The sequence below is a fragment of the Cyclopterus lumpus genome, chromosome 6 (assembly GCF_009769545.1).
Source record: "Cyclopterus lumpus isolate fCycLum1 chromosome 6, fCycLum1.pri, whole genome shotgun sequence".
Lineage (NCBI taxonomy): Eukaryota > Metazoa > Chordata > Actinopteri > Perciformes > Cyclopteridae > Cyclopterus > Cyclopterus lumpus.
Window position 1 is genome coordinate 15121756 of NC_046971.1, and position 12821 is coordinate 15134576.

General features: G+C 39.7%; 1 protein-coding gene across 2 annotated transcripts; it reads right to left on the bottom strand.

The window, feature by feature from the left end:
• Positions 1–298: 298 nt before the first annotated feature.
• LOC117732121 (guanine nucleotide-binding protein G(i) subunit alpha-1) lies at positions 299–9492 on the bottom strand. Of its 2 annotated transcripts, XM_034534831.1 has the most exons (10): positions 9285–9482; positions 8995–9128; positions 5913–5955; positions 5041–5182; positions 4066–4223; positions 3824–3952; positions 3143–3272; positions 2901–3054; positions 1540–1732; positions 299–1435 (listed from the first exon to the last, which is right to left on the bottom strand). In XM_034534831.1, exons 2-9 carry the CDS (start codon positions 9110–9112, stop codon positions 1542–1544), a joined length of 1065 nt encoding a protein of 354 aa, XP_034390722.1. In that variant the 5' UTR covers positions 9113–9128; positions 9285–9482; the 3' UTR covers positions 299–1435; positions 1540–1541. The 2 variants fall into 2 exon arrangements, with proteins under 2 accessions (XP_034390722.1, XP_034390721.1); XM_034534830.1 differs by having other exon boundaries at positions 8995–9492.
• Between the last annotated feature and the right edge of the window lie 3329 nt (positions 9493–12821).

Sequence of the window (12821 nt, forward strand, 5' to 3'; positions counted from 1 at the left end):
ACTGAAACCTTTCAGAGAAGTAGAAGACATCTTGTGACCAGCTTATAGATGCTGTGCGAATGTGTATGTAATGCAATAGCATTTGTAAAAAAAATTGTGGTTGCTCTCGTCAGTTAGAGACGTCAAAATGTCTCTGAATCTGACGAGAGCAACCTAAATTCATCAAAACATCAAACGTGTGTGTTATTAACAAATGTAGTTTCACAGTTTTTAAACTTTCTGCTCTATTAATTTGACAGTAAATAGTCCATATCTTTGTTATCCACACACACACACACAAAGTCCCAAAAAAAACTAGTCTGTTGCATAAGTTGCCATGGTTTTTACCATAGCAGCTTTTTTATTAGCAAAATCATGGAGATTAGTCCACTAATGTGCCCATCCAATGGAAACAGAGGGTTGGGGGGTCTAGGGGGGGATATGTAACTTGAAACCATCACACATCATGATCAATAACAGTGCACCCAGCCATGTCTCCGTCTGTCTATGCACTGAACACAGATCTATAAATGGCCCTACTGTCTGCTACAAGGCCGCCATTGGCATCCTCTTTTCAAAGCTTCTCTTTGCTTCTTGATTCAATAAGGAATGTTACAGTTTGTAGCGGCGCACCAACAACGTGCACTCGTTAATTACAGAGAGTAGCTTCTTTTTGGTCGCTTAGAAAAATAAAACTTTGAAAGAGGATGACAATTAGAGGAATAAAGTCCCTTTGTTTATATTGTGCACATGTTCTCTCTCTCTCTCTCTCTCTCACACACACACAAAACGCACAATCCCAGTCGCACTCACAATCACTCGCACTGGCTTTTGGCCTCAATCACAACAAAACTCCCACTCGCAGCACACATGCAAATCTCACATCCGAAAAGGTTTACACACAGCTCTCACAGTATGTCAGAGTGAATTGGTCTACAGAGTGACTTGGTCTTGTTTGGTTTGTCCAAAGACGCAAAAAATGATGCGACAGTGAAACCATCAGAAAGAAATAGGTAATATGGACTCGGGGGCAAAGGGGTGGCTTGGGAAGAGTTCAATGGTAACATTTACATAAACCTAAGATCTAACTCAACAAAAATAAACACACTGCAACTAAAGCATGCAAGGCACAAGGACCTACAAACAAAAGACAAAAGTGTTCATTCATGGACGAAAAAAAAAAGTCACGGCCCCCCTTTTTATATAAAAATTTAAAATAATGATAATAAAAAGGCAAAATAAGCATGTTTTAAAACTGTGAAAAATCCCCGGCCATAGACGGTTGTACAAATATATTTTACACAAAATGTTTTTCTACACACCGTCTTTAAAACTTTTAGGAGATGAACATAAGTTAATAAGAGGTTAAAAGTGACATTCTCATCAGGGTCCGCGAGGTTCCTCCAGTCAGAGTCCCCTTGAATCAAGTCACTCGGCATGCCAGCCACCCAGCTGCCTGAACAAAAAGAAGAAAACAAAGACACCGTGATTAGAGCAGAACAATGTGACAGACCACACCTCAATATTCGTCCAGCTCGCCCGAGAAGCAGCCGGCGTTACCTTTAGAAAAGGCCACAGTCCTTCAGGTTGTTCTTGATGATGACGTCAGTGACGGCATCAAACACAAACTGCACGTTCTTGGTGTCGGTGGCACAAGTGAAGTGGGTGTAGATCTCCTTGGTGTCCTTTCTCTTGTTTAGGTCCTCAAACTGGCACTGAATGTAAGCTGCTGCCTCTTCGTAGGTGTTGGAACCTGAAGGAGGACGAAGACGACACAACGAGGAGAGAAATAGAGCACAACGAACAGTTGCATTAAATCGAATTTAAGACCTTTTCATTCACAGACAAATAAAATAAAAAACAAGTTACTGTCAAATAAATAATAAAAAACTCACTAGGTGTCCACTAGGTATTAACTGAAATGGTATTTTTTATGTCCGATACTAATAATTTGTCATTTGATCATAAGTAGTTGTTTGAATATACGGAATACATGGAATAACATATTTCAGAACACCTTTCATTACAATAACACTATGACCTCAATAATATAAACAAAGTAACTGGATATATATATCGGATTTGTATAAGTAGAATTCAAGGCAGAGCTGTTGTATTGGATAAATTATGAGGACAGTGGGAAGCATTTTGTTTTTGCTGCATAAAAACATAAAATTTAAAAAACTGTTTATCCACTGAAACTGAACAACAGGGGAGTCTGCTGGTTGTGGGCTATCTACATAATAGCTCGACAAGTACACATTTGTTTACAGTTTACATACATGAAATGTGGAGAGCTTGTTTGTGGATATATCTGTGAAATCTGAGTATCAATAAATTCGACACGGACACATTGTTATAAACATGAAGCAGCCCACACAGTTCAAGAGCAGAGAATAAAGAAACATTTGTGCGTCATCTGCAGAGACTGCCACACCTTCGAGAGGCAACAAGGGGCAGACAGACTGAAAATAAATAAGTGAATATCAGAGAATTTTCTGGACCTCAGTTCAGAGTCTAATATTACTCAACGTTATGTTATGTAAAATGTTATACGAGTAGCATTATTGTAATAATTATGATGGCAGAGGTTTGTAGAACAATTATATTACACTACATGTTGCCTACAACTTATTTATTGTTGAAGACATGTAAAACATAATTTATGAATAATATTAATTTGTTTGTTTGCTAAAACCTTTCAAGCCATTGAATTTGTGTAACTGAAGACAATTTTAGGATGTCATGGATCTTCTGACAGCCTTACTAATAAGTACCAAATATACTTGGCTGGACTTACTGGTTTATGTGCGACACTAACACACAAAGTACAGTATTTGCATGTAAAACACACCTGCTCTGTACTGTGTGTGTGTGTGTGTGTGTGTGTGTGTGTGTGCGTGCGTGCATGTGTGTCTCACCTGCATATTCTGGGTAGCAGATTGTGAGAGGGCTCTTTTTGATCTTTTCCTCAAACAGGTCTTTCTTGTTGAGGAAGAGGATGATGGAGGTGTCTGTGAACCACTTGTTGTTGCAGATGGAGTCGAACAGCTTCATGCTCTCATGCATTCGATTCTGAATGAGAGCAGAAACAAAGTGGTAACTAACCAGAGAAGCTAAACAAAAATGGACTCAGGCTATGTGTAGGTCAGAGGGATCTAACCATCTCCTCGTCCTCAGCCAGCACAAGGTCGTAGTCACTCAGAGCCACGCAGAAGATGATGGCGGTGACTCCCTCAAAACAATGGATCCACTTCTTCCTCTCTGATCTCTGTCCGCCTACATCAAACATTCTGCAGAAAGCAAACAGATAAAGATAATATCCGACACAAACCAATCAAGATGCCTCCTAACATCGACTCTTCATCCTGTCAGTCGTTAATAATTCCACATTTCAGTGTCGCCATGGTGTATTACCACAACTTCTACCCTTGCATTACAGAAGTTTAGACCAACTCTTTGATCTTCATTTGATTCAAGACGTGGTAGTGCCGGTTGTTTCCAGGTGTCCGTAATTAAAAATAAAATTACTCACTAAATAAGTGGAATGCCGGTCAGTGTGTGTTTTTTTGTTTGGGGGAGTTGCGTTGACGGTTGAGGTTTTGACCCAACTAATCAGTAGCGAGCTATTTTTCATGACTGTAGCGCCTTATCTTTTATTGTCATTCTTAATCCTGCTTATTAAATTCTGATTGGTCAAATGTTTCTCTGACCCATGGAAACAGCCGTCAATGAAAACAACACCAGGCCTTTTAAAATCAATGAACAAATCGGAGATGTGGGAGGCGATTCAGAGTCATCATACAGTTGAGTGCAGTGGATTAGCTGCGGTGGTTGTACTCACTTGAAGTGCAGGTCCTTGAAAGTGAAGTGTGTTTCCACAATACCAGTGGTTTTGACTCTGGTCCTCAGCACATCCTGTTGGGTGGGCACATAAGCACCGTGGGATATCCTATCCAAGTCGTTCAGGTAGCTTTGGAGGAGAAAAGAGAAAGTTTAAACACGTTATACAAATGTTAGCAGACTAAGAGTGTAGAATGGTATTCTGTACTGTCACACACTGGTTCCTGTATGCAGTCAACTCACTATGCTGCAGAGTCATTGAGCTGATACTCCCGGGAGCGACTGAAGCAGGCCTGAACGCCTCCATCCTTCCACAGCCGCTGGATGACCCCGGCTAGTTCACCTGTCATGAAGCCCTCTTCTGCTGAACCTGCCAAGACGAACAGCTGCCGCGCATCATCCTAACGAGACAAAGCCCCATCACGATCCACAATTTCTTTATATAAACGTAAAACAGCTTTGCTAGGGAAGAGTTCACCGTGCAGCCAACGTCAAAAGATACAAAGATTTAGGAGCATTAGATTAAATTAAATAACATATTAATCCTAACAGATTTAATTTGGATTAAATCAGTGGCAATCATTTAACATGAAATCCCAGTAAGAACTCTCTCCCACTGACAAACATGACTGTTTGGAAGTGATGAATTAAAGATAGCAGCCCTTAATGATGACATGTTCAATGTGGCCAAAATATAAATATCGAAATCAAGAAGGAAATGCTTTGGCTGTAAAATTGGTCACGATGACAGGGCTAGGCCAGTCACGCTGTAGCAATGACTAAGCCACTTGTTGTTGCCAGGGAAAAAACAGATTCACAAAATGAAACAGAAGTCTGTGTAGCAAAAATAAGAAAAGGAAAATTCCCCAGAAGTATGCGCTGTATACATGTTCAGCATGTCGTGCTAATAACATATATCACTTATAGGAAACACCAAACTAATGGGCAAAAAGTCTTCATGAACAAGTACACACAGCAGTGTGACCGTATAAACTCAAGTACCCACAGACAGCGTTTTGAATGCGATACTAAGCCCCTACCAGCTCTATCTGACCTGCTGCAGAGGAGGAAGCGAGAATAAATTAGCCCAGTAGGGAAGGCTGACATATGACTAACTAGTTGTTGACCTCATAGAACTGACTTATATAAATGCAAATAAATTAAACCTGTAATGTCCCAAGAACAGTGTAAATGCCGGCTTTGCTTTGTCACACTCACTGCTCTGGCTGCATCAGCAAAGTCAATCTTGAGGCGACCCATAGCTCTGATGATGGCAATAATGGACTGGATGGTGTTGCTGTAGACCACGGCCTTGTACTGCTTACACTCCTCCTCTGAGTAGCCCGCTTCGTGGATGATCCTGGCACACAACGAGAGGACATAAGCACAAACCATACAGCTACATGGGCAAAGGGCAGGAATAACCCCACAGTCTACATCCTGTGAGTTACACTTAACTTGTATTGCTCCAATATGGAAGCTTGACCAATATGTAAGAAATGATGGCCATTTTAAAACATATTCTTTTCACACATTATATATATATATATATATATATATATATATATATATATATATATATATATATATATATATATATATATATATATATATATATATATATATATATATATATATATACATACATACATACATACATATATACATATATCACACACACTTCCTGTTGTTTTTGTGTATGTCCAAATTGTGTGTAGTGTAAAATCAATGCCAAATGACTGCATCATTCTTCTCGCGGTGAAACTAAAAAGACCGACCCTACAATTTGCTAGGAATCCAACAACGCAATGCTCCACCGTTAAAATATTATAGAACATTTGTTATGCAACATTATACTTGCCAGTTATGATGATGGTAATTAATTGGCCAATATCTCAATTTACTAGACACAATTACTGACTGACCATTTATTTGGGAAAGGTGAATGAGTGAACAAATGTGATAAGACTAATATCACAGCAGTGTCGAGTGATCTGGTGCACATATAGTAAAATGTGTTATTTTTTTTGCAGTCTGAGGTCAGTCAAAGGGTCTGAAAAAGTGTTAAATGTTATGGTGTTGACACTTACTTCATCTGTTTGACAATTGTACTTTTCCCAGACTCGCCAGCACCTGAAACAGAGAACAGATGTCACAGAAGATTAAATTATAGTAGAAACGGTTAAATTATGTTAATTATTGTAAGTATAAATCACAGATGTCAGACAAGTAGGTACAGTATTCACAAACCCCTCTGACATGAGGCTTCAGTATATGTGTGGTATCAGAATACTTGAAGGAATCATTCTGGTTTGAGTTTGTGTCCATTGTTATGGCCCCTACTGTCATTCATGTATGCACCCTGTGAACAAACATGTCCAGACTTGAAAACTAAACGGAGCAATCAATATGTTGATGTGCAGCCTTCCTGTCAAAACCCAACAATCAGATGGTACATTTATGGAGATATAATGGCAGCTTATATCCCACACCAAAAACTAATTACTGTTAATTAAATAAGTGGGTTAATTTAAACTTGCAACTCATCAGAGGCTACAGTCACATAATGCACTGAGGAAGTGTCTAAGACCCTGTTTAGCCAGGTCAGTGTAATTGGATTAATTAACTGCATCCTCAGTCAATGAGATTATACAAAGCTTAAACATCCCTGGGTTAGAAACTACTGCTAGATGGACTCAGAGCTGTCAGATGCTTCTCATATAGACAACATGATTTATTTGGGATCAATATCAAATAAATAAGTATAACATATTGTGTCTTTAACATAAATAAAAGTTAAGAAATACAAGAAACATACAATCTTGCAAATCTGTGATCTGTTTGAATAAGCCAAAAACGCATTTGGTATATAGTCTCTCATACAGCTCCAACTCCCTGTGAGGGACAGAGCACGCATCATGCTGAGCCCACAACATTTTAATTACCGTACCTCTGCAGGGACTCTCAGATCCCTGGTGAGGAGAACTGTTCACCAGATCATCGTCCCATATGATAAACAGCCATGCACCGCAGACACAGAGCTAATATTACTGCAAACATCACACCACACTTAAATTTGATTTACAAACACACGCTCACGCCTCACTGAGCTGGTGCAATTGAAGGGCTTAAGGAATGGAAATCATGCCAAAAAGTGGAAGAAGTAAAATGGTTCCAGTTTATGACAGAGCTAGGATGTTTGATAGGGCGACATTGGACCAGGGAACACACATGCCCCTCGAGCCATATAAGACGCAGATATATCTACAGTAAACAATAAACACTGTGCCTCCCCTCTGTGCTGCTTTTAACTGCTCTGGTTCCGGAAAAGCCGCAACACATAAACAAACATCAATCTTTATGATTTGCATTTGTGCGTTGCACAAACAGTCCACATGGGAGGCAGTCCTCCATTCAAAATACTCGTCTCAAGAACATATCAGTTGCAGATTACTGCCTTATTGCAAGCACCCCCGGTGGATTGCCCGACAAAGAGATATGCAGCTTTACCTTGCATGCTTATTGCAGCTATGTCTTGCTAAGAAACCCTCACACGGTATAAAAAACATTCAACAAATGTGAAATACATCAATGTGACAGTGTAATTGCTCCATCAGACAACACATCCACAAACTGATCCCTGACATCTCATACTGGTGCCGGTAAGAATCGTGAGATAAATTCAAATGAGCTCTATCTCAAGAACTGACTGCTGCAGCTGAGCATTGAAGAGTGTCTGTGATTGTGGAGAAATCAGAAAACAGACAACCAAAAATATGCAGATTGCATTTGAGAGACTGCTTGTAGATGGCATGATCCAGGCAGTTATCCAGTTAGCATGCACTAGCCGCCTCTGTTGTGTGTGTGTGTGTGTGTATATAGTTGCCACAGATGCTTATTGCAGTCTGCCAGGCTGCAAAGGTTGCTATGCAACCTCTTGCCTGTCTTTTCCTGTCTGAGACAGCCTGCAGTGGTCATCAACTGCCTCTAAGAGCCAGATTAGAGAAAAGGTGTGGCTATTTTCTTTAAAACAATTCCAGATAAAACTGAGAGATGTATTACCGATATCGGGATGTGATCATCTGATGAGTCATTGCTTTAGCTTTCTATGAATTGAATGCTGTATTTTAACAATAAAATACAAAGGCTGCATTACAGTTCAGTGATATACACAAACACATTTGCCTGTTCCAGCTGATTAAAAAGAGAGTGAAAGTCCCGGTCCTATTGACCATCATATTTAAATGACCACACCAATGACACACTAACATTTTAGATGGAGTATATTGTATGCCCATTAGTCACACAACTGATATCCTCACATGACTAATAAAATGAACGTATAATTTAACTAGTAATTGCATAATGATGCAGTCACGCCTTCCTCGCATCTCTCGAGTTAACGGAAACATTGGGACAAGTCGACCAGCACAGCTGGCATGACCTCGAAACCCTCCGCTGATGTTACATCCATCGATATTCTCACAAACGCCAACTTTTACGTCGATAGCCTGTAGCACCAGAGTCAACCGGCCTAAAGTGACGTTGACGCTCCGTTAATGTTTACGTGAAACAGGAATATAGCGACTGTAATTTAACTTGTACTAATGTAGTCCGGGTGTCATACGGCCCACAATAGTACAGACGTTTTTTGGACGCGCAGTTGAGAATAAATCCTCCTCTCAGACATGTTTTAAGGTTAAGCTTTCTGCGAGCTAACTAGCGTTAATCCTAGCTAGCATTAAGGCGCTAACGAGCTAAGTAGCTAATCGCTAAACTGGCTCACTGAAACACCGCCAGCAGCACTGGGGGGAGACTACTGGTCGGTATTGTATTGAATGCAATGATTGTATTTGCCGAGGATACACATAAATAAAGCCAGCAGTCCTAACTTTATAGCTAACCGAACAACCCCCACACACCCCACCCCACCCCCTTCCTTCATGTGAAGCACTGAAATATTTCAAACTCCACCACTTTTTAGTTTAATCAAAGTTACCCCGTGGCGTTATTCACCGTCAACGGAGAGAGTTACAACTTTGATTTAAGCTCCCGTTGGTGCAGAAACGCGTTGTATTATGTAACAGGTTGGATTTAAGTTTTCAGCAGACGGTGGGCATTAGGGAAGTCCCTCTCCAGCAAATAGACCCCGTCCATCCATCTTTCTCTCACCGAGCAGCAGCAGCTTGACCTCCCGGGCTGCCTTTTCTCCGTCGTCCCGCAGATTCCGGTCGATCATCTTGCTCCGCTCCTGCGCCGCCTTGTCGTCCGTGCTCAGAGTACATCCCATCTTCTTCTCGACTGACCTCCGAATAAATAATATAAAATGCAGACTATAACACAACTGTAACTAGGAGTGAAACAACATGCAAATGCTACCGAGCTAGCATCTAGTGGGGAGGAGGAGGAGTGGGAGGAGGCGGTGTGTCTCTCCAACACTTGAGATTCAAACACGCCCTTGCCTGGCACTCAAGCTTCCGATTCCTCGGCCAAGACTCAAATGTTCGTTCACCACAACGCGCGGCTTCTCACGATAGCTAACTCTCCCGTGTGTGTGTTTCAAATGACGTTAGCTACCAGAAGGGCTCAGTCTAAGCCAAAATCATTCACAGAAAAGAGTAGACGGACACAAAGTATTCGCTTCCTGTTCTTCGCGCATACTTGTGAAGTGCGCATGCGTGACAGAGCAACAGGCTTCTTTTGAAATGTTAAGCTTATTTCAGCCTGCTGTGATTATTGGTGAGAACCATTTACTCCAAGAAAAGAACAACACGTTTGGTATTATGGAAGTAAAGTGTGGAAAGTCAAACATTTGAGTTTCTTCAATTATGAAATAATGGATAATTAGAATGTTGATTTATTGACCTAGTCGTTTACACAGACTGCAAAGGAGAATGTCGTCTCTAATGTCGGTTTAGTAAATTTGACTTAAAATATCCCAATGTTTACTTCGGATCTCTTCATTTAAATGTAGGCTAATAGGTCAATATATAGTTTTAGTAGCCTAGGCCTTTCTCATATTATTGACTTACTAAGTGGAAATGTAAACTCTTAGAACTTAGAATGAAATGTCAAAGAATAAACATGGTATCTTGGTTCCTCACATGTTTAGACTATTGCCTACTATGTCATACTTAAGATTTGTAATCTTATAATTTGGATTTAATATTCAAATTATCATTTTAACTTTGTCAGCCAATATTTCACTATCTCCTAATTTTGATTTACCACGAGTATTGATATTTTTACCATGCCTCATTTTGTATCTGTTATTTACTTTTTGTGGTGGGCTTCTGTAGATTTCTGATCAGTTCTTATTGTTTAAGGATTACAATTATACTGTAATAATTTATTACCATATAAAAAAGTTATTTTATAGAGACTATTAGGAAACAAATCAGCAGCAATTAAGTTGTTTGTTTTGTATGAGTATGCAACACATACATAGCAGTGCTAGAGATCAGTGTGATGACTTTGTCCATGCTGTCAGTGCAGATTTGCATTGCAAGGCTCTGTCATGAAATGCCAAACCTCAGTATGTTTGCATGTGCAGCTCAGACACGTACTGCACAAACAAAGACTGTTCCTGTGTTGAAAGGTTATACTATTTGAGAGTGTGACGTATTTTAACAGAGTAAGTAATTATGTGACCTACAGGTGGCTTTAATTTTTTTATTCATCTCTTTCAATTAAATTAAAAAAATATATATAATATTTAGCATTTAAACTTCAAGAATATCCAGTTGAAAGGAAATGTTGTTGTTTACAAAGGGATGTTGCTCGGTTGGGGAAGGCCTGCTGTCCATTAGTGCAGGGCATCCCTGTCAGGTGATAAAACGACACAAACAAGGGTTACACCGTGTGGTTAAGCTAACTCCATCACCACATCCAGGAATTCAAATGACCGGTGGATGATTGTGCACCTGCAATCTGTAACTGCAATGAAAACATGAATACGTCCTTTTCAAATGATGTGATTGTACAGGAGATGTTTAAATGAACGAAAATGGATGTTCATGATGCGAAAATGGCCATCCAGTTTTCTAAAATGCCTGCATGATCAGCATAGACATGCACATACGTCAATTTATTTTCATGTTCTCTCATAATTATCAGAAATAGCTTGACCTCAAGTGAACCATCATATCCCCAATGTTTTTATGTACAAATGGGCTGGGAAAGGGTTGAGATGTGGTCAGAATTCATCTCCTCATTTTACATATGATTTCCATTGCAGATGGCCCTGCGTCATGCAAACGATAGAGCCATATCTTTTCCCAATCCACTCACAGTGAATATGGAAAGATTTTCATGTGCATGTGCAACACATGCGCAAGAGAGAGGCCATCAGGTCAACAGAACAACACTTGTTTCTGATAATAAAACCATAAAACAACTTCTATTAGGTTTTCAACAAAGGATGTGGTAGTTTTTGTTCTTTTTTTCAAAGTGGAGAGGGGTGTGTATTATTGTAGCCACGACACAACCATGTTACATCACGCCCAGACAACAGGAAATGTGTTGACTCTTTCAAGCGACAGAGTCTCATGAGTGTGACATTAATGGGGAAATAAATGAGCAGGTTGTCAGCACTCTGATGCTTCAGCATTCTTCCAGAATCCAACAACAGAAAACTGACTTTGTTATATCAGCTGTCTCTGAACACAAGACTGAAACCTGTCATGGCCTGGGACGAGGTCAGAGTCATCGACCAGGAGTCAGGGGATGGCTGGAAAGAGATCTGGAGATGAAAAGGTTTTTTGGGGGGAGTTTTTCCTGAACCAATGTGAGGTCCAGGGACAGGATGTCATATGTGTACAGATTGTAAAGCCCTCTGAGACAAATTAATAATTTGTGAATTTGGGCTATACAAAATAAATGTAATTTAATTGCATAGATGAAGAAGGATATTTATAAACTATTTGTGACGCCATGAGCCATTAATGTATAGCTAAACCCCTCCTCTTGCCTTTATATTAATTAAGCCCCATACTTTGGTCACATGATGACAACACATCCATGACAACTGAGCAAACACCATCAGCTGTTAAAATAAGATGGAGTTGAAATGATAAAAAAAAAAGCCTGTCAAGTGTCCCTTGAGTTAAAGTGGACATATCATTTTTCTGTGGGATGGCATTGGCTTCCCTTCCTTTGTCACTTGCAGGCTCATTAGAATTTAGCAGACTGGAGTTTATCTTTTGAGACAGGTGCAAAAACAAAGACCCTGCAGACAGAGGGTGAATACTATATTAGACGGACAGGACACTATAGCATGTAAACATGTAGTAGAAACCCCAACACACACACCTTAAACTGAGCATGATAAGTTTGGTTTATAAGATTCGTTTCAGTTTTCACATTGATTATCTTTATTGTTAACATCCAGTCACTTTTAGTTTGCCACATATACTCTAAATATTTTTTCACCCACTTTATATTAAAACAATTAAAACAGTGGATGATGAGTGGCATGCTCTACATCAGTGGTTCTCAAATGGGGGTACTTGAAGGCTCTCCAGGGGGTACGTGAGATTTAAAAAAAGTATATTTAAAATTAGCATCCATTCAAAAATCTTTTAAAAATAGTTATATAATAAATATTCAATACAATATAAGTGTAAGTTAATAAACCTTATTTGATATATTCTATAATAAATCTGACATTGATGGCACAACGCTGTGTATTACATATTTCTTTTCACCAAAAATGATTTTGGCTGGTTACTTGGCTGAAAAAAGATTTCACAAGTGGTACATCACTGAAAAAAAGGTTGAGAACCGCTGCTCTGCATGACAGGTGTCTGCAGGTCTGTGAGGCAGAGGAGGCTTTGGGGAGAGAGGAGGAAGACATTAGTCCTCAAGATGGCAGCAAACTATAGGAAACCACTAGGGGACAGAAACAAGTCAATGATGGCTTTTATCTGTGTTTTCATGTGTTTCATGTTCACAATTGCAGTGAGTTGGTGTCAGTGGATCTTCAGAAAGACACAACGTCC